The sequence below is a fragment of the Falco naumanni genome, chromosome 8 (assembly GCF_017639655.2).
Source record: "Falco naumanni isolate bFalNau1 chromosome 8, bFalNau1.pat, whole genome shotgun sequence".
NCBI classification, from domain to species: Eukaryota; Metazoa; Chordata; class Aves; order Falconiformes; family Falconidae; genus Falco; species Falco naumanni.
The window spans coordinates 57,291,994-57,315,007 of record NC_054061.1 but is presented as its reverse complement, the minus strand read 5'-3'; the positions used below and the strand labels follow the sequence as shown (position 1 = coordinate 57,315,007).

The window sequence follows — 23,014 nt, the reverse complement described above, 5'->3', positions numbered from 1 at the left end:
TATCAGATACCAGAGAGGCGTTTTTCCGTAGGTTCCTACCTTGCAGGGGCAGCACAGAAGAAGGGAATGCATTTGCCAGAGTAACAGGGAGTTGTATGGAAAGAGGACTGTGAGTAAGGGGCTGGTGGCGTCTCTGGTTGTGTGCCAAGGATTTCCAGACTGGAGCTTGCTCTTTAAGAGAACAGTCTGCCATGGTGGTTCACTGCACTAAAACCAGTTATTAAGCAATTTTCCTATCAGCTGTTTTGTGAACTGTTGCCATATTGTGTAGAGGCCACAATCCATGCTCCTTGGTTACTTGGAAAGCACTTCTGGCAGGCTGAGGGCATGTATGATGAGCCAGACAGGTCTGAAAACCAGCACGGGTCTGGATGAACTTGGAGCAACAATTCCTCCGAACCAGGGCTGAGGGGGTGCGGGGAGGGGATGCCACTGCTTGGCGCTGCCGAGGGGTCATCTGTCTCTGTCCTTTTGGCAAGGCTTCAGCTGCTGATGGATTGCCTGGCAACTTTCATGCATGTTAACATTAACTTCATAAAAAGCAGTGTGTACGGAGTGTGAAATGCGATACGGGCAGTGCCTGACACAAATGAATACGCTCCCTATTCTGCGGAGTTTCAGTGCAAAACCTCTCTCTCCATTCATCTTCCCCCCACCGCCTCCTTCCCCACCCCCTGCTACCTAGGGAGCCCCGTGAACAGGCGTATTGGCAGTAAACTCAGCTCAACAAAACAGTCTTGTGAAAAAAGGAAATATAACACCATCACTTCCTATTTCTTTCCCCTTTCCTCTGCATCAAAGCCTGGGCTGGCTGTCAGGAATGTTCAAAATGAATAAAGCAAGCGCAGGAACCCCCCACTTCAGAATGAGTCTCATCCACTCGCTATGAAGCTTGCCCAATTCTTTTCCTGACAGTACTCGAGTCAGCAGGCAGAGCAAGAAGATCATTCAAAGCTAATCAGCAAAGTGTAAACCTATTATGAAAGCACATTTACCCCTTGCCTCCTCCTTCCTCCAGAAAAGCAATCCCCAAATCCGTGGGAATAACACATAACGTACATAAAAGTTGCTATTACTTAGATCCCCTGTTATTAGGTCAGCAATGCCACTGATGAAATACTCCCCAGAGCACCGAGCAGCGGCATATAAATCCTCCAAGAAATTCACAGCGTAATTTGTTACAGCTAGAGGGCATAAGACACATTACAGCAAAGCCTGTGTATTAGGCTCTCCCCTGTGATTCTTGAGGCTATCTCTGGTAATAAAAACCTCATCTTGATTTCTTATCCTTTGTGTTGATTTCTGTCAGAGAAGACTTTTCTTAGGCAAAGATGCTACTATACTTCTCCATGTAATAAGTGGGTCCTGCTCCCTGCTCCCCTTTTCTTCTCACCCCTTCTTAGTTTAGGGATGACTCCAAGGAAGATTCATAATTTGGGAATTGTTGGTGCGTACAGTGGGTACGAAGTGGAGAAGATGATGATGGCTGGTTTTGCACATGCAATGCAAAACCCTAAATGTGAAATTAGAGAAAAATGGGTTTGGTCTGGAATGTTACAGGACATTGGAACTAAAACCCCAGCTATGCAATTGCTGTATTTTAATACGAAACTCTGTTATTAAAGTAATGGATGAAACTTCTAGGAGTCAAGTGATTAAAATCCAGCCTCAGATGTATATAATCATTGCGACTATTAATTTTGGAACATTTGTACTTCTGCTCTATGAATCATATAGCTATCTCAGAAAAAAAAGGGAGGCCTGTAGGTATACTGCATGATGCTTTTTAAAAGAGCTTTCAAAAAAATAATTATCCATCTTTCCTAGTGTGGTGCAGAGGGACAAGGCCAAATAGAAATCTAGAAAGCTTTATGTGAATAATTTGCAAGCCAAATAAGAACAGCTCCACAGAACTCAATACAGATAAACAGAACGATGGATGATAAGGCTGTGAAATGCACAGTGTTATACGAAAAATATTTTGTCTTCTCTGCGGTGGGATTGCTATAAGCAACTGGGACATTTTCATTTACTCTGTTCCTTTGGGTTTGACTTTCTTTTGCTTTTTTAAAAACCTATCTGCATAAGAAGCTGTTTTGGGTCTCAAAATGACTGAAGATACGCCTATTCCCTTGTGCACAGAAAGTGGTAAATATTTATAGCAGTTCTTACAAGTGGAGAAGTTTAATAAATGCTTATTGCTTTTGTAATCTAAGAGCAGCTGTGCTGAAAGACAATACCTGCTAATTGTATTTCCTATCACATCCTTTCCCAATTCAAGGATAAAATATGGAAGTTTGGGTTTATTTTTTTAGTATGTACTGCAAAATTTATTCAAAAGAATCTTTGTTCCTCTTTAACTCTCTGTTTGTTTCGTAGACTATGGAAAATGGTAAACTCTGTCAAAAAGCCTAGTTAAAGAATAATTTATAAGCTCTGTTTAGCTGTTGATCTCATAGATTGGCTTAGTGGAGAGCCAAAATATATCCTGGCAGGTAATAATTAATGTAAAGCTTGACACTTCAGATCTGGTCCACTGTTCAGCAGGCCAGGCAGGAGCAGGACACAAATCCTGCTAGTTCTGCAGCGTCTCTGGCAGGCACCACACAGCAAGCTTGGCTCTGCATGGCACACGTGCTCCCCATGTGTAGAAACTTGCTGGGGTTTTGTTTCCATTTTTTTTTTTTTTCATTTTATTTTAAAACACCTATTTTGGATGCAAGTGAATGTGTCTGTGGAGAAAATTATTTTGGTCACTTAGAGGCCTCCTGTTAACAGCAGGATGGCAGGCAGCTCCCTCTGACTCCTCTCAACCCCATAAATCACTGCATCACTCAGCCAGATTCAAATGAACTAAAATATTGGGTGATGTCCAGCCTTTGCTGAAGCTGATGGCAGCTCTCCCACTGGCTTCACTGGGGGCAGAATTTTATCTGCCACACTGCTAAATCCTCAGAATAGTTTTTATCAATAAGACCTGTCCAGTCTTGGCTGAAACATGCTTTAGTGACTTCTAGAGATTATGATGGACAGTTAATTTAAAAGAGTAACAGGGAGTATGATCAAACATGCTGCTTTGACTGCAGCAAGTCTGTCGCTGCCCCGCTGCCATCAGAGGTGACCCTGCACTCAAGCAGACCACACAACTGCACGTGCAGCATCTCTCTGACTATGACACCAAAATGCTTTAAACTGCTCTTTGTTAATTTTTTTTGGTATCTGATCGTTTCAGATGGGTGGGTAGAAAGTTACCTCTGTCTGTGGTTATTTTACAAGGTTGGAGGGGAGCTGTTCTCAGCCTGTTTCAGCTGAAAGAGTGAAACAGACACAATGTGTCTGATTAAAGGCTTATCTATAAGCAGCAGTATCATTGATTGATTAACTCTCTGTGTGTGTATATCTTAGTCCCATTTAATATAATCACTTGCTCGGGAAAAGCATATCCATAAAGCTATCCAAGATCAGTTAATGTGGTGCTTATATTCAAACATCTGCTTTATTCTTTGTTAATTTTCAAGTCTAGATGGGATTCAAGATTACTGAACCCGACTAGATCAGACCAGACAACTTAAAGGTTAGCTAAAGAACTTCTTATAACTTGTTTAATCACGTATTTATATGCTGTGATACTGACTATGTCTGCCTATAGCCTTGAAGCCTCACCTAAAGTTGGGCCCCTGGGCACATCTGGGATATAAATGTAGCCATGAGGTCCCATTTCACTTGTAAGGGCTGCTGAATAAGAAAGCTCAGCATTTACACTCCACCTTATATCTTTAGAGTATTTCATAGGTGCGTGAGACTGAGGTCGCTTACACATTAGGTAGCAAGGGTTTTGATGAACTGCTCATTCAGCCATCCCTCTCCACCTCCCTTGATTGAACGATGGCTTTGGCTTCCTCCAAATGAACCTTTGGATTGGTTAGGCTCTTGGTTGGCTCTGCTGTTAAATGTCTCCGTGGAATGGATTTTACTTTTAATAATGTCTCATAACTGTCTTAAAAAAGGTTTATGGCTCGGGCTTATTCTCTGGGAGATTGGCTGTTCTCTGCTAATCTCCTATAGAAACATTGTTATTGGTTCACACAGTATTTCAGTTAGTTCTCCTCGAGCTCTAGAGTCAAGTTAATTGGACACGATTGACCTATGTTAGAGAATTACTATTAGATGAGTAATATTAAGCAAAGGAAATAAGATCTTTCTGTAGCTCAGAACATGCTGGGGGTTGTGGGGAGCAGCAGGAACTGGCAGTTCCAGAAGTGTGCAGCACAGACCCCAGGAAAGGGGTTGATTTAGAGAACAGAGAAGTGCTTTGTAATAACAGAGGTTTGTAAAACCAGCAGTTCTTCCTAAAGGAGCGCTAGATGGGGCAAAGCTATTCTCGAGTCTTGAGTGCCCGTAAGATGCAAAAGTACAAGAATGAAGAGAAATAGGCTGTGGCAGACTTGTGAGTGTTATTTTTGATTGCTGCTTTTTTTTTTTTTTTTTTTTAAACTAACCCTACACTGTCATATAGCTACCAAAACCTGTTTAAAGTACTTAAAGAATAAATAGAGCATGATTTATCAGAAAGCATTTGTGTTTCCAACTGGGAACTGCATGCTGAAAGCAGGTCCAGCACACTCTTAAAAATGCTGAGTGATTAATAGACATGACATTAGTCCACCAGACCAACGTAACATCACCAAGCAGCTCAAGACACAAAAACACAGCAAGTGTTTTTGCAGAGCAGCTGGAACCTTGCAGTTAAATCCTGGAACTTTTGGGCTCTGCTTCCCAATTTACTTTTACATACTAACCCACTGGATGGCGTAAATCCCAGAAAAAATTATCATAAATCCAGGCTATATTCCCTAGTACAAGGCTTTACAGTATTGCCATATTAAAATTGCCAGTCTCAAAACTTCTTCAGCTAAAGTAAACTTCCTGAGAGAACTATAGGTGTCAGCATGCAGTTTAAAAATGTGTAAGTATGTGCTTAACTCTACTGAGACGTGAAGTTTCACTGAGATCAGCAGCACTACTTAAGTAAAGTTACATTTGGAGGAGTGTCTTGAAGGTCAAGCGTCAAGTACGAAAGTGCTTCAGATTCACGTCGGCTGCTGGATAATACCAGTAGCAGGTACCTGGATGGCGGTACCAGTGACGTGATGTGATTTGCTATGGCAAATAATTATATTTCTATCTCATGGAAGACTGCGTTCTCTCTCTTAAACCTTATGTATTCAGACAGGGAAAAAAAGTCAGCACTCCTGAACTTTAAGTATGGCTCTTATAATGACAAAGCTGGAGCCCAAGCTGAACGTGCTGCCACTTCAATGTCTGTGGACCTGACCCTGATGTCAGTCTTTCAAGGTGCACCTCTGATCCCTGCTGGACTGTGCAAGGAGTTGTATTACTCCTTGTAGTAACAGTCTGGTTTCCCCAGTTAGGAGCCCTGCCGCTCAGGAACTCAGCTCCACAGCTGGTGCAGAACCAGGTCTTCAGGTGGGACTGGGATCCACCACCTTAAGATGGATTTTGCAATTTGTAAGAACTGCAAAATCAGGCTGTTTGGGACAAATGGACTTACTAAGGGGCAAGTGTTTATCTCTGCTCACCGGCATTCGATGAAACACTGGCTGATCTGATCCTGGAGCGTTTCTTTGATGTTGAGCCCCTCCATTTCTCTCAGCTTGTCCTTGATGAATACCTCCTCATGTGTCTTCTGGACCTCACCTTGCAGGGAATCTACTTGCCCAGCAGGCATCTGCAACATGCTCATCGCCTGTAAGTGAGGAGGTAGGCTCTGAAAAATGACAAGAGGAGAAAACAGAAGGTATGACTTAAAAGAAACTTAATATCAACTGGAATACCAGGTTGACAGTGAATCCAAGCTTAAGCATTAATTTATTTGTGGGAAGCCAGGAAAAAACCCTGTGCTCGTAAAAAGTGCCTGGATGCACACAATGGTCTATTGTTAGTGTTTCAGCATTAATTAACAACATTGCAATGTACAAAAACAACTCTTCCAGCGTGGGATCCTGGGATCTCAATGAGACAGGTGAGAAAGCTGCTGTTCTGCAAATGCCAACTTTATCCGTGTCAGAAGGGTGCCAGAGATTTTTTAATTGAATTTTCAAATGTTTGGACTTCCCATTGGTACTTTTTAATTAGCCAGTATTGTTTTTAATTTGTTCACTTAAATTTTTATATGCACTGCTTGGTCAGTGGTTTCCTGGTATTTTGTTGCAGCTGGTCATGTTCCTTTAGGAAATCAACTTCCCCTGAGGAACAACAACAACAAAAGAATAAACAAACCCCCAAACACTGTAATAAAAATTAAGCTCCCCAAGTTTCCCATGATTTGATAACCTTGGCAAGAAGGGCTTCTAGGCCAGTTTAAAGTCGTACAATAATTTCTCCTTTGTGATTGATTTTACATGTGTAGGTTGGGAGAGAAAAAATGAAAGTCTTTCTGCTATGCAAATACAGAAGCATGAAAAATACCATCTGTGTGGGTGGTCTGAAACTTTGCATTTTTCAGTTTGCGATGGTTGATAAAGTTGAGATGTTCCCAGTATCTTATGAGCTGTTACTACCTTGTAAGTGTAGAGAAAAAAATATTTTACAAATTGTGAACTAGTAAATGAACTTGTAAATTAGCTGTAGTTTTTTGCAGTTCTAGAACAAAGTATTTTCCACATGCTGGGGAACTACTAACCACTTTGATAGTGTATGTCAAATTTAAGAATGGGAAAGAGCAGAAAATAAGATAATCTGGCTTTGTAATAGCGTGCAGTTTGCTCTTCAGAGTTAGTGTCTGTCTGACATACAGGTGGCAGCATATGTGAACAAAAGCCTGGGAGTGCTGGTTTGCATGAAAAAACCCTACACAGTTCTGCTCTGGCCTTCCACCTTCAGAATGTGTAGGAAGTGTCCTTAATCAGCACATCTCAGACTCATTTAGTAACGCATTCTCCTTGCTCCGGTGATGTATTTTCTAGTGTGCTCCAAGTCCTAATTCCAGAGGTCTCCCACAAAGACAAAGCTTCTATCAGAAGTTTGGCCAGCTTATATTTAAGATCTGGTTTTCGGTGTTTTTCCATGCTTCAACCAGGTTCCAAAAATCACTAACAAGTGCCAAGCAAATTTGGTTTCAGAAAGTACGCAGCAGGACTGCACACCATCCAAAGTAAGCACAGAGGCCCCGTTCAGGAAAGCAATTTACTGCCTTCCCTGCATCTGCAATGTGTGACTCGTGCTATGCAAAAGGAATTGGTCAGGGCCACCAGTGAGAAAATACTGAGGAGGAAACAAGAAGAGCAGCATGCTTTTGAAAGGGCGGCTGCACATGTTCTCTTCCTGAATATACGACCTCAAATGTTGCCTTTCACCCCGAGATGTTATTTTCTCTCGGTTCTCGGTTTCCATGGAAGTCAAGTGTTTCTAATCTTCACCTTCACCAGCGCCTATTTTTAAGTACAGCACAACGAATATTTACACTATTTATTTGCATTTCACTGTTGCCTGCCTTCCTAATGTTAAATGCACCTCAGAACAGCCAGATGTGATGATGCTTTCTCAGGGCTCGTTTGGAAACCAGAAGAGGACCCACGAGGCTTGCTTCCCAGATTGAGATCTAGAAACAAGATCCACTTCCCTCGGGCAGTTTCTCACTCAACTATTTGCTTCACTACAGCAATACTCAAGGGACCGCTTTTCTGAGAAGTTCCCATCAGAGCTTTACTGCTCAGAGGTACCGGTAGCAGGGCTGATCCCAGAGAGATGAGCCAGCTAGAACCAACGCAGCTCCTCCATGCCTTCGTTTACTGCCATAGCACAGTCTGAACAGAGGACACCCTATGAGATTTCCTAACCAGCTGCTTGCCAGGGGAAGCCGGGGAAGGGCTGTTTCATTTAGAAATAAGTTTTCCAGCAGAAGATGTGTGAGAAGAAAACTGAAAGAAGTCTGGGAGCACACGGAAGGGACGGAATGAATAGTTCCATGATCAAAGGTAGCTGTGGTGAATGCTGAAGATGTCCTGCTTGGGTGGGCAGAATGCCCCCCGTCCTGTCTCCCTTGGCAAGCGACAGAATCAATGTTCACGCCTAGGCGACTCAGTGCGAGGGGTGCAAGGGTATCTCTGGCTTTAGGAAGGCTGACCTACAGCCGATGGAAGAAGACAGGCTCCTCAGATGTTTAGATGTGTTCTGTGAAGGGTGAACCATCATGAGATGGCTCCCCAGATGAACAGCTTATCGGTGCTGGGAAGGGGCAGTTCCCCTTCCACCCTAACTGCTAGATGTGTGGTCCCTCCCTTCTCCTGCACAGGTTCTGGCACCCACCTGGCCCCGCAGCGAACCAGTTGAGTGCTCTAAGAACGGGGAAATAATCCCTTTTTGTCTTTACGCACACAGAGCCCTCCTCAGGTTAATTGTCTCCTGGTGTAATGAGGTGAATCAGCTAGCTAAGGAGGCATCTGAGGGCTGGAGCCATAGCAAGGCAAGTGGTGGGTGAGTGTAGGACCAGACCAAGGTGGAGAGCAGGTTGGCCCATGCAGCAGCACAGAGCTCCCCTCTGCCATCTCTGAACCTTTCCTCTGCCCAGCTCCTCCTCCGAACTGCTCTCCACTGAGTCCTGAGAGCCTTTGATGATCAGCTACTCGTCACTGTGAATTTACTTCCAGCTTATCTTTCATCAGTACCAAAGCCAGATGAGGCAAGAACTGTTTGAAATGGCAAGAACATGCCCACATAAACAAGGTCAGAAGTAGGAGATTCTTATCTTTAAGCGAATTAATCCAGACTGGATCTGCACTTGAGTCCAGGTCGTGAAGCTGGTGCGAATGCAGTCCAGGTAGCTCTAACCCAGATGGCTCTTATGCTGATAGCAACAAGGCTGCAGAACATGCTCTGGTTGGCAAAATCCAGCCAACCTCTGAGTAAATGTTCGCGCAGCTACCTATCGGAGCACCACACGGTTACCAATATATCTGCTGGTACCAGCTTATGAGCGGCACTCAAAGCCCCAAGGCTGAAGTACAGCTTATGAAAAGAGCTCTGTTGTATTTGCTCTTCTTTTTTTTTTTTCATTATCTTTTGCAAAGACTGTTTTACTACAAGAAAACAAAAGAAACAGGAGCCATTCCTACCGACAAGAGTCCAGCTACTCACCTTTGATAGCTCGCTAAAGGAAGGAATGAAAGAGAACAGGGAAAGCTAAGACTGTATTTGCATTCAACCATCTTTTTTCCCCAATCCTATTAATATTTTGTTATTAGTATTTTCTAAATTTAGGTATATGGAAAAGGGTGTATTCATGTAGAGGAAAAGGCCATTGCTGATGTGAAATACGCTGTTGCTTGATTGCTTCCATCGCTGGGAAAGGGGAGCTGGCTCAGACCTCGATGGCCAGATAAGCTGGGGAGGAAGGTAAGTGTTGGAGAGGAATCAGCCAGGTAGGATGACACGGCAGGTATGAGAAGACAGTTGATCTGAGTGGGAGTGGGCACTGCCAGGCGAGTTGTTTCCGTGTGTAGCAGGGAGATATGTTAATAACAAGATGCTCTTTGACGTTGGCCTAGTGGTGGACAGACAGTTGCCAAACCTGGGGCTTGTCCTATAGTGCAGAAGCTTTGGCAGTAACGTACTCCAGCTTGGATGGGTGAGGGAGAGCATGTGATAAATGAGTCCTGATGGATCTGTGGTCGTCTGATGTGGCACAGACGCAGCGTGCCCTGTTTATGAGTGAAGATCAGGAGAGGCTGATGAGTGTCAGGAACTGAATTCCTGCTCTGGGGCAGGAGGAGGCAGCCAGCACTGAACAGCAGTGAGGAAACCGTGCCGCAGTTACTTGATTTTTAAGTAAAGCATTACAGGTGAACGTACAACTGGCCTGACTTTCTATTCTCTTATTTTGAAATCAATGCGGGAAAAAAAAAAAATGGACTCAAGGAAAACAAGGATGCAGAAACATCAGAAGAACATGTATGTGTACATGGGCTAACAAGTCAAATGGAGGCTACCTCAGAGACTGCTTCCCTGGCCTATAAGAACTGATGCAAGTGTACTTCAGGGTGTGAACGATCAAGGTAAAGTATAGGTAGGGAATAAGAAGATGAACTAGGTAGAAGTTGAGCGTGGAAGTGAATTTAGCAACATAACCTAAAAATAGACATTTCAGCCACAGGAGCTGCTGGAGAGATATAACGAGATGTCCAGAGGATGTAATTGTACCATTGTTTTAGCTGTCAGTTCTCTGTTGTTTATGCGCATTTGTGATGCACTTTCATAGAAAACGCTTTTCTTTTGTCAAGTAAAAGACAAACTGAGGAAAGAAAACCGAGTCCTCAGGCACCTAATGGATGGTATGAAATGTTTTAGACTATTACAGCACCTTAAAAAAAAAGTCATCTATAAATAGTATGGGTGATATGAGTTAGAGAACACTGCTTCTGCCTCCTTGTTTTACACTTGAAGAAAGCTGCCATGTTAAGCTTGCTTGCTCTTGTCTGCAGTGTTCTTGTCCTAACCACAACAGCATTTGTCATCCTAAACCTGACCAGTTTCAGTTTAACGCATTCCTAACCTTGCCTCGGTAATGAGGAGACAACTGAAAAATCTGGGACCTTATATTCATCTTCAGGCACTCCTGGGTCTTCAGAGACAGTGTCTATATGACAGCCCTGCTGGAGTTTGTCTTCCCTTGGCAAGGAGCAGACCTCGGAAGAAAGTATATCCAAGAAAGCTTTGGCCAACTGAGGATGCAAGAGCGAAGAGGCAGTGAAATGGCAGAAGGAGTGCCAAGACAGACAGACAGTGTGAGAGGATGCTGGCCGGTGTTACCTGTGATCAGGATCAACTTTCCATGTGGGCATGAGCTTGTTCTGGAGCTCTATAAAGAGTTATACTGAGACAATATGATGAGTGCTGCTTTTATAGCCCTCTATACTTAATGTGCATGCTAAGGAAGACGAGCCAATTTATTTCTAACATCGCTTCTCTCGGCCCCTCTAATGTCTCTGCTTCTGAATCCAAGGGAGGCATTCTACAGTAAGGCACTAATAAATAGCTTTTCCTTGGGGGAAGAACCATTTTCCCATCTTGAAGAAATTTCTTTGGCCATGTGAAATTCAAATTTGTTAACTTGCCCTACAAACAGCAACTCATTTAGAAACAAATTACAAATATTAGATGGAGACAGTGAACTTGATAATGCAATGCTGCCACATCAGTTGTAGAATAATGCATCTTAATGAAGGCTTCCCATGTGAATAAACCATTATATTTATAAGCTTTTCACAGTTAATGACCCAGAACTGGATAACGAAACTCACATTTTTAGTGTGGTCCTCTGTCAGCAAAAGTATACATATTAATAATTGATGTTGCTGTAAAAATAGGACATAATATGAAGATTCCTGAGTTTGTGGGAAAATAGGAGTACATGGTCCATTAACTTAAAATGCTTATCTAATGTTTGATGGGCTTTGTCTTTAAAATCCTTGTTTAAATTAATAAGGCAAAATGGACATTCGTCTAAAAGAGAATTTTATTCCAACTCATCAGTCACAAGGATGCTGGTGAGAGCGCTGTTAGATTCTTCCCTTTACTCCTCCTCCCCAAAGAGAATTTAGGCTTTATGGAAGTGGAAGACCCACCAGCAGAAGGCAGGACCAAGTTCGCCATGCCTTCCAGGTAAGCCAATGTGATGAAAGCCTCTCGACGTTTTCCCTTTTCAACTTAGGAACTCAATTGCACAGATTGCTCTTTCCTAGCCTGAAAAGCTTGCCTTTCTGCTTAGTCAGCTCAACAGCTCTTTCCAAGGCAGACTGCTTTATTGTTCATTATAAAACACTTAGAGGTGTGCAGGCTGGCTGAACATGCTTAAGGCTACAGTTCTACATCTAGGAGGCCTCATGCTGTGGAACTAACTGCTCTTCAATTGTTCCATTACGACTACACTTCCAAGGAAAGATAGTCTTCATTTCAATGAAATAAATACATTTCATTTTACTTCACGTTATAAGGCTAACATTCTTGTTATGCCTGAAAGGTAGATTTACTGCAGCTTTTATTACTGGGTACTTAATTTAGGACAGCTTCTTTTCTTAGAGCTGAAACGCACACTGCACGGTTTTATAGGACTTCTTCAGTAAATGTTCTGCTACAGACAGCATTGTCCATAACTGTAATCTTTTGAAAGATGTACTAGTTGTATAGCGTTTTGCTGTAGATTGCTTATTTTCAGTATTAGTATAGTTTGCTTCTCTGGAGGACTTGATTCCCTAAGCAAAGTAAGTATTTTAAAAGGTTTAAATGGTCACTTATTTTCACCAGTAGCAAAAGTGAGATTTATTTACATTTGGACTACTCAGGCAAGTAACTCCTTACTAGCAGACTAAAAGAATTTACTACCTAGGCAATTCGGGTCCTGTTCTTTACTTATGAGTGTTATTCTACTGAATTTTAAACTGTGATCCGAATTATATCTAGAAGTTTGATATAGGAGTTAGCTATGTTCTTGCTTTCTCGTTTCCTCGATGCATTTTCTCTGGCTGTGGGAAGAACGTATTTTAAAGAGTTCTCTTGTCTTATGAAATTATTCATATAGGTTCCATGGTATGCAAATGGTGATAGCCGCATCAATTATATGGCTGAATTCCTAAATTAGGCACAAAAAGGGAACAACTAAGCAAAATATATTGCATTCATTAAAGCTCCCCTACTATATGATTCACTTCAATGGCTTTGCCAATTAAAATAATAGTCATACGCATTCAAACAAAGCATTTGTAGTAAGAGGTCTTCTTAGAAAAATATTGAAAATGGCTGTTTTATAGATTTATATAGTATATATTTCACTAAAAATATTGACATGTAACACTTTTTAGTAAGATAAAAAGAAGAAAATTTTATGTGGAGAAAACATTTGTATTCATGACCATATAAGTTCATGTAATTTTGGTTATGTTTACTTCTCTTGTTTCCCTCGGCATGCTGTTAAACTTCAAGGAATGGCAGGTATGTTTTGCTCTTTGCAAGGCAGTGATTTCATTGTTAATGTGACTGCAGCAACGACAGCCAAATTGTTCACGGGCTTCTTGCTTTCCAGCGTCTTTCTATTGCAAAAATAAGCAGGTTTAAAATTTCTCTTGAAAACAGGACAGATCAGTTATCGCTGTTTAGATGTATATGCGTGTCTGGTGAAATAACAAATGACTTTGTGCTGACATCTAAACGTCACCTAGGCTGTGAGTAAAACAGGAGTCATTTTAATCTTACGCTTGATAAAAACAGGCCTGGTGTGTACCACTAATGTCACTGCCCACTTTCAAGAGATGAAGAAATATTTTAAATTTCATGTGCTTATGGAGTTTGTGGTTCGTAAAATCTCATATAATATTTATTTAGCCATAGCCTATGATGTTTACACAGAAGGCTATTCTGGGAAATGCTGATTTTTATTTTTTTTTTCTTCTGACTGGATGAAATGAATTATATTTATCAGGAATTCAAAGAACAAGGAATGTTTGGCAGACTGTTTTCTCAGATATAAATAAAAGCATTACCCAAGTCAACATGCCTAAATTAGGGTATGTTTAAAAGAGGTAAGGAGGAGGGAACATTTTTTAATTTAAGATCACAAAGACTCTTTTATGCGAAAAGGATATAGAGGAAGGAAGACAGAATAGTGGCAATACTATGAGAAAATCATAGATCAGCATGTACTGTGCCACTGACTCTTTGGTAAGGGCTGAAATTACGGAACAGACGAGTGTGAGAGCTGCATAATTGTACATCAGCGGATCTATCTGTGAGACAAGGAGTTCACATGTGTGCGTGTCCAAAGCATGCAGGGCTTGGTCCTAGAAATTGTTTAAGCATGTAGAGCACTTGACTCCAATGGAATTGATTACCTGTGCTCATTAAGTGAAAACATGACCAGAACTCTGGAGTACTCGTGCCTTAAAGTTGCAACAGCAGGCTAAGCCCCTAAATTGGGAAGGATTCTGTCTCATCTATTTTTGTATTCCTTGTTTCTCAGCTCCACCTACCAATCCACGAATCAGTCTGATTGCAAACTGTTTATCCTAACGTTCTATGTTAAAGCCAGCTTTTCCTCTTTCCAGTAGCATGTATTCTGAGATGATAACTCCTGCAGGGTCTGCCCTGTTAGGAAAGTCAGTCGGGGAGAGCGCTGAGTGTAGATCCATTATTAGGCTTGGGCTGTTTCACACCACCCTGAGACAAAACTGTTGCCAAAAAACAGTTTGCACATCCAGTTCTGCTGAGCCGATAGCTAGCGTGCACTGCAGCAAAATGAAACAATCACGGCAGCCTCTGGGGTGTTTAACAACAGAGAATTTGTAAATGCCAGAAACAGGCAAGTGGCAGTATGCACCAGTTTAAAACTCGCAAAACTGGTGGATTATAATTGAGCTGTAACAGTGAAATAGAGCGAGGAAATACAGGTCGGTTTGGACAGCACGTAGGTGTTTTCATAGTCGATGTCTCTGGCAACATCAGTGTGGCTTTAACAGACCTATGCCTGGAACATTGCTTACGGTGGTCATGCTGGAGCTGGAAGTAAACAGCACTGTGGCAGCGACGTGAGGAAGACCAGGAAACAGGTCAGGATACAGTTATCAAGATATATGTGCTCTTAGTGAGGCTTGCTTCTCTTTACAAATTAAACCAGTATTGCAAATTGTGATTTATCGAAGATTTAGAAAAACATGTGCTGAGGGAATCATGCTGTTTCTGCAATTAAGCTTTAATAAATAATAGTAATAATGAGACTTTACTTTTGAGCCAAGAAAAATCTCTGGAACATAGGATTCTACTCTGTCATCGAGCAAAAGACAAAATAGGATCAAATTCCAGAAAAGATACATAATTTTTTCTGAAGCAAGTAGACAGTAAAGAAAATAATACTGAATTAAGTAAAAGACTGGACAATTCTTGGTCTTTGCACATATTTACGTATCTTTTAGGCCAACACAACTGAATTTTTCCTAAAATCATTATTTGGAACTTCAAATGGGCTAGCTCTTTTTGCAAATCAGTCTTTCTATGAAAGTAACATAGACATTTTTAAAACAGCTATAATTATAAGAGAAATTATATTTATTGCAGTAAGTTGAGTCTCCTTTGGGATGGACTTGGAGTAATGGATGGCTAGGTCTCCTAATTTATCTAAGTCGTGCAGCATTAGAAAAGCAAATTCAACATATTTACACATGAAGATCTGTGGTCATTTTTTAGAGGGCTGACGTGATCATACATCAAAGGGACTTGACCTTTGGAGCTCACTGCCTATCTATCAGTGTGAACCAATGTCTGCTTGTACTCGCTTCCTTTGGAGACCACAGAAAGGGAATGTACATGAAAAGTAAAGGGGAACATAAATGGGGAATATCAAAACACTAGAAGGATGAACAGATATTTTTTTTTATTATTTAGAGGTATCAATTTTTTCCCCTACATGCTTTGATTATATTCTTGACAGAGTAATGAGTCTGAGTGCAGAGTTGCAAACATCAATTTTCTTGCTCCTAAATGGAGGTCAGGATATAAATATGCTGTTATGTGTTTGGTTTTAATTCCCTTCATCCCTATGATCATATAGATTTCCTCCCTGTAAACTAGGCTTTTTACATCTTAGTGATCAGTTACTCCTACCATCGGCCACCATGAAAAGAGTGCTGGGCTGTGAACCCTCCAATAACTGATACTAGGTTTAGAGCTCCTTCCTAGGACTCTGGTGTTAAGACTTGACAGAAACTGTCATGGAATTTGACAGGAAACGACTGCTTGCTTTGCAAAAAGTGTAATTTCTAATTCATTTTCAGTACAACCCAAATACTCACCATTTTACATCTACACTAGTTAAAATCTCTGGGAATTCTTTTTGTCTTAACGCAGGCAGAACTTGTACCCAAAGCTCTGTTTAGATATGCTGGCCACATCTACTGCTAGTGACCAGCAGATATTAAAGGCAATAATCCATGAGGTGTTATCTGTATTTAACATGGCAAAGCTTAGGTAAACGTACATGTTGCTTCCTAGAGGTAAGATTTTAAGGTCATTCGTAACTGATGATACATGTTTCGGATGTATGTTATAGGCACAACTAATTTTCTTAAACCTATAACATAGCTAAGGGCAGTTCCATTGCTGGGCAAGAAAATCATCAAAGCTGTCTGGGAGAAGCAGAAAGCATGTTTTAATTCAAAATTAAATTATTTGTTTATAAATCGATTATTTAAGGTCTGTAGAACATGGAGGTATAAATAAAACTATTAAACATGAAGCAGTGATGAATGTTTCTGTAACGTGGCACTGTGAAGCAGCTTCACTAGATCTTGGTGCAAGGGCTGTGCTGTTACTTGAGCTGGAATTGGAGAACTGTGGGGCTCTCCTAACAAAGGCACCCGCAGAATTGGTGGTGGCCAAAGAAAATGTCAACTGTAAAGACTTTATCCTTTTCATCAGGTACTTGCTAGGAAGGAAGACGGTAGGAGGTGGAGGTGTACCTTCTCGAATTGTGGGAGGAAGAGCATCCTTCTGGAAAGGGTGCTTTCACTTTTTTCTTTCACCCTATACATTCTAACTGGTCATGAATAGCCATTCGCTTCCCTGTGCTTTTGCAGTATGATGTGAGGATTATTTCTATATGGACTTACGGAAATACTGATGTATTAACATGGCAGTTCTAATGCCCCGTCTTCCTACTCTTGACATGCACACGCAGTGGTTTGCAAAGGGGTGGGAGAAGACAACTTTGCTGCTTTAACGCTACTCCAGAAATAAGGCAGCCCCAAGTGTCTTGGAATTATGAATTAAAAATCAGTTAATAGAATGTCCTTGCTCTGTCATGCCTGGGTCAAATTCCCTAGAACCTGGGGCAAGTTCTACACTGTCCGTTTCCATATCTGCCATGTACGTTGAACTGCGTATATACAGCACAAAAGCATGCAGCATAAGACAAACCATGCTATTTCTGTCCCATCGACCATTTCAGTTCTGTATTCCTTAAAGAATCCTTTTAAAATAGGAAGAATCTTAAAAACTGATTTCTCATTTACTGCTAAATTACAAAAGTCTGAAAAACAACAGACTGTGGCATTTTATATTCTCTAGGCAGGACTACTTACCATCCCCAGAAATATAATTTCCTCTTCTCTCATTTTCTCTGTTTTCTTGCGCTGGATATACCCATGCCAAACCTGAATTGTAAACAAAACTCTAATGAGATAAATGGGCCTTGTTACAGCTTCCTTTACTGTGGCAGACACAGGAAAAAACAAATAGAGGAAGGAAAGGCACAATATACAATTGAAACTATTACTCTTTAACAGGTTGCCATCTGCTATTTTTTTTTTTTTTAAAGCAAATTCTGGAGCTCTTTATCCCCTTACACTGGTATATCTGGCTTCTAGACACAACAATATCAGGGTTTCAAAAAGTATTTAGACTTCAGAATTTAGATGGAGCTTATGTTCTCATCAGGCTGAACTGCCTGAATTATTCATGTCTAAGGACATTTTCTGGAATTTAGCAGTGATCTCCCTTTGTCATCTTTTCAAGATATGGAATGAACTCTTTCCCCAGAGATCACAGAAAAAGACATGAATTCTTTGAGATGCACTGGATTCCAAGGGGATGCCAGAGAAAGAGCAACTGAGGTCAGAAAAATCAGAATGGAAAAACAACATGTAGGTTATAAAGTCATCCTGCGCTGCTGGTGCAGGGCTGTTTCCATGGATCTCACATCTAGGGTCCTGTCTCATTTTGTTAAGTGGTTTAAATTACGTATTTCACCTTGTTAGACACCCTGAAAGCTATCCTTTCAGAACGTTTCTCATCCTATGAGCTGTATTTCTGTCTACTGCTGCTCTTCTGAACAAAACACTGCCACTTGGTTCTGCCAGAACTGTTGTTAAATCAGAGATTTCACCTTTTGAATGCAAGTGGCAGCAGCATCTGGACTTGGACCCATCTGGACCTGATGCTTAGTTTGTCTTTTTCTCTTCTCTTCGAGGTAGATTTGCTTCATGAACGCTGCTCGACAACGGCCTTGGCGAGCCCTTTCTGCAACCTGGATCATTCTAATGGCTTCTTCAATTGCCATGGACTTGACGGGTTTCTTCAACAGCACAGCCAAAAAGAAATGGACAAAGAAAAGCATTAGTGTCATGTGTTTTGCTAATTGCCTACCTCAGCTAATGAAACAACAAATGATCTTCTTGCGGAAACTTCCCAAGACAGACAAATAACTGTCATGAACAGCAAAGTCCTGTCTCAGTGCTATCTTGCAATATCTTGGAAGTTTGGTATCTTGAGATGTGGTTTTTTGAGGACCTTCAGGAAAAAGGGAACCTGATGTGTGACAAGGACAGCCTGGTGCTATAGTGGCAAACAAGAATGGCTCTATATGGCTTGTCTATCCTGCTGACCTTTATCCCTTTGAGAAAAAAGACATGAAGGGCCGTAGGGCTTTGTCTTGTTCAAAGGAGAATTTCTTAGGCTATGGAATGTCTTCCTTTTACTTTTCTGAAGGGATGGGTTTCTGGATGTGCTGCTGGGACCCTAGCTCTCTTGCTGAACGGAAGGACAGGCTGTTCTGAGCAAGCCCAGCCCAAGCAGAAGCAGCCTGGGGAAAAATATATCGGAACAGTGCAGCTGGAGAGAGGGACTCCCCCTTCTCACTCCTGAGAACCGTTGTTAGCCCCTCATGCTTTCCACGGAAAAGCTGAATTATTGTCCTTTCTTGACGTTAATCCCCCAACTGGAAACAGTTCACATTTAAAGCTTCTATATATATTGTGTGGAGCTCGCTATACTACGCTTTCAGCAGGGCTTTCTATAAAAGAATTACATAGGACAAATGATCTGCAGAGCAGGCTCCTCTGATGAACTCTGCTGTTTTTTGATTTAGATTAGACTGCTTGGAATAGCACTGCCACGGACGCTGAAGAATACAGCGGGCTGCTACACAGCAGTTAGGATTTTCTGAGTGCACATGACTTGCTACGATGCATGCAGAAGCGCGGACAACCCTCTAGCAATTCCAGCGGTGACTGAACTGGAAGTGCAGCACAGGGCACTGGGCTCACACTGTGTGAGGTTATTTCACCCGTGTTTATGGAATCCTGTGCCTCTCTTGTGGCACCCTGGCAAGGGAGACCCGGACCCTGCCAGAGCGCAAAGTGCGAGAGCCTGGTGCTGCCAGGTGAGCTGGCCGCACGCTGGATTGTCTTATCTGTGCCAGGCTGAACGGGCGTGGGAGCAGAACTGTGGGAAACAAAAAGGCCTCAAGATGTAATGTGCCGAAACAGGATCTCCACAGACCTATATCAGACGACTAAAAGAGCAGAGCATTTACCCAGAGGTTTACCGTGGGGGCCAAGAGGGCTGCAGCTGCCCATTAAAGTAATCTAGCAGAAAGCCTGTGCTCTGTCTCTGCAGATTGCCCCTGTCTGACTAGCGCTGTTCCTTTCCCTGGGAACCTTCCCGCGGTTGCTTTGTGGGATCAAGGCGCAGGCTTCCCCCACCAGCACAAATACTGGTGGAGAATTCAACGGCTGGGGCAGTGCAGCCGTTTGACTAAGTATTCCGATCAGGACTGTCTCTTATGGCTATAGCATCCATGCATCTAAGTCACCCTGACATGTAGGCACGGTTGTTTATTTCAAGGGGTTAGCAACGACTGCTTGTAGGCACTGCGCCATTTCCAAAAGGTCAAAAGTATATCAAATCCAGAACAGTTTTCGCTGGAGTGCTCGTGTACTTCTCCGTAATTACTTTTGCTTTGCCAAAACTCAATTTTCTACTCCTCCGAGCAGCTGCAGCTCTGTAGCTGTACAGAAGAGACTGCAGTCATTGTTCCGAGGTTATAAACAACTGAATGCTAACAGTTGTGCTGACCTGAACTTTGAGTTTTGCCCGTTCCGGTTAGGAATTCTGGTTCAGTAAAACTTAAGGCCAACTTGATTTCAGTAGGACTAATAAAGTGATGAGAGTTAGCTAGACACGTAAAGCACCCGCTAAACTTGTCCAAAGGGCTGCCCTTTCTCTGACACTCACACATATAAAGCAGAGTTGATTCATTTCAGTCTTCACCACACTCAAGATGTGACTGGATATTGTTAGACAGGAAAAATTAACGTTACTTTCTATTTGTGCCTTATCTGTAAACAGACTTTTACTTTCTAACTGCTATAAAAGTACTTTTCACTTCAGTGGCTCATGTGTCCAGGCACGTGTGGCTATAAATTAAAAAAGTCAAGCATGTTATTATGGAGGTATGTAGCATCCTTACCTGTGTTTGCAGTCCAGCATCAAGCAAAATCTGATCAAGGATTTTCTCCCTCTGCTGCAGGGCTTCCAGATTTTCTTTAATGAAATACCTCGGGATAGGTACTTCTAAGTCTTCCTAGACGAAGAAATAGTCATGAGATGCTTTTTAGAACTGCATGAAAATCACATTACTTATTAATTGGACACCTTTGCAAAGCAATTAAATTGGGCTGAGATTGTTGAATATTGTGGAGTGCTGGGGAATTTGACCTCTGTAGCAGCTGCTGAGCTGTTACTTTGCAATTACTTAAGGCCTAATTCAACAAAAACAAATAAATCAACCCAGTTTCTGAGCCATGGGAGCCCAGAAATCTTTCATTTTATAATGGCTCGATTATATTTTCAAACTGTTAAAATATTTGGCAGGGTTGCTGGAAATTTAAACATGATTTCCACTGAATTGAATACCTCTGGTTGTATGATCATCACACTTTTTTTTTTTTTAATCAACGTGAAAAATAGATCTGTTCTCTTGCATTTTTTCCAACCTTTACAAGGAACCAAAGCACAATTCTGTTTGTCTGCAGCTATTTCTACCTGTAGACAAGCTGCCACTGTTTGTGACTGATATCTTAGTCACTTCTCAAAATCAGGCATAATTGGAAGTGGCTGTTTTCACTCACTTCTGTCATTAAAAAGATGTAACCGATTTATGTTTCTACAGATTCTTCTCCTGTAGAATTTCACTTTCGTGAGAACTGAAAAAAAGACTCGGTCAGACAGAAAAACTCCCCAAAAGCTCAGATGCTGTGGAGTGACGTAACTTGTTCTTTATATCATATTGAAGACTGGAGCGGGGGGGGTGATGTGTCTTCATAGGTTTGGTTTGTCCTGGTACCATGTTCTCTATATACTGTTTCAGGAACATCTAGAGTCTCCCTTCAAAAATAAAATGATTTACCCAGAAGTATGGAAGCAGGGATGGGAGGGACAGGCAGTAGATACCCTTTTGTGCTACTCAGGGGTTGTACAGTCAAGTTATGCAATAATATGCATATATGGTATATGTGGATGCTTGGTCCTTTTGCCCAAGGAGCCTAAGACAGGTACAAGACTTCATGCTGCACTGTCAGTGCTCTATTCTGTCTGCTGTGGCAACCGCTGTGCTTTGACCTGCTCGGGGAGACCTTTGACTTGACCCTTTGCAGCCTCAATCCTAGCTCTGGCGTGGACTGATGCAGAAGAGAAAAGTGCTGGCTGTAAAAAGCCAAGCACCACTCCTGCCTTGACACAGGCGCACGGTAAATGTGCTGCTTGTGAGCTCTAAGGCCTTCCGATTTGGAAAGCAAGAATTTCCAGGGAAGGCTGTGGCCAGTGAAATCAGTCCCTATGAAGATTTCATTACTAATTCCTTCAGCTGCACGCTGTGCAGACGGGACATCCCTCTTATAGCAGCATAAAAAAGCCTCCAAGCAGGACTGTGTTTACCCCTCTTGATTTTATCAATGTAGAGGTCTGGTACGCTGAAGTTTCTAAATATTTGTCTCATTAAGCTCCCTGTTTGCACCTTCCAACATCCTTGATTGTTGATGGAAATGATTATATGTTGTGCTTTTGGAGCGCCAGTTGCTCTAGGATGGATTACAAACCTGGCTGTCTTTAGGTATAAGAAATCATACGGTTTGCCTGGATGCCCTCGCACGCGTTGAGAGGTTTTTCTGCTGTCAGGTAGCTGTGAGAATCGGTGTAGGGATGATGAGTATCTCTGGTGTCTAACCTGGGCTTTAATTACAAGTGATTCTGGACGGTGACTTTTACTGACTGTAAAGGTGAGATCAAAGCCATAACATAATGCTGGGGCTGGAGGGGGTGGGGAGCAGGGAGCCTGCTTCTCTTCAGTATCTCTTTTTGGGGCCCAGCATTGAAAAATTAGCTTGAGATGTTTATCCTCAAGTCAAATTTGCAGCTTTTTTGCCACTCCCAGCTCCACATGGGATTTGCGTATCCAAATACCTTTACAATTACCCTAGGAAACGGAGTGACTGAGTGCTGGAAGCAACCGTACAAAAACATGAGGCACAGAACTAAAGAAAGATGAAGTTTGGCCTTAAAGCGACATAGTAAAAAGTATGCAATGTCATTGCATAAGATGTAAAATAAGACTACTCTGTTGTGTTCTCTGCCTACAATCATGCTGGCTCTTAGCCCATGATAATACAGTGAAAGGAAGGAGTACAGATATCCTTTCTGGGTAGATTCTTTAAGAAACAGAAGTTATTTGTCAAGTACTGGCCAAGAATTTTGTTTTGTAACCAAGAATTTGTGATTATTTGATAGAAAAAAACCCACAAATCTGTATTCCTATCTATCATGGAAAACAATGTTTTCTTTGAAAAAGCCTGAAAACTTTTCAGTGACTTTTTTTTTTTTTTTTTTTTTGGTAGTAGGTAGGTACATCATACCATCTTAAAATTAAGGTGTAATACAGGAATTTGGATTTCTGCTTGGTTTTTTTAATAGATGTCAAGTATGGCTTTTTGGACTTGCCAACTTTTTTGCTGCAGGTGAGCTTACTGGTAAAGTCATGGAAACAGCAGTGCTTAATGATTTCAAAACATGATGTGAAGAATCGGTTTCCCTGGAGGTGTATTTATACTCCCTAGTGTGCCTTCTCATAGTTTACAATAGTTCTCTACTGCGATTAATGTAGAAGGTAAAGAACTAGTGA

At 41.7% G+C, this 23,014-nt stretch overlaps 1 protein-coding gene across 1 annotated transcript in view; it reads right to left on the bottom strand.

The window, feature by feature from the left end:
* The window catches only part of IQCA1 (IQ motif containing with AAA domain 1), a 111,637-nt gene that overhangs the window by 75,609 nt on the left and 13,014 nt on the right, over nucleotides 1–23,014 (bottom strand). Inside the window, exons 3-6 of the mRNA XM_040605217.1 lie at nucleotides 20,309–20,422; nucleotides 17,945–18,133; nucleotides 17,142–17,213; nucleotides 5,601–5,788 (exon numbers count right to left, since the gene is read on the bottom strand). Of these exons, the coding sequence (XP_040461151.1) occupies nucleotides 5,601–5,788; nucleotides 17,142–17,213; nucleotides 17,945–18,133; nucleotides 20,309–20,422 (563 nt within the window). The remainder of the gene's footprint in view (nucleotides 1–5,600; nucleotides 5,789–17,141; nucleotides 17,214–17,944; nucleotides 18,134–20,308; nucleotides 20,423–23,014) is intronic.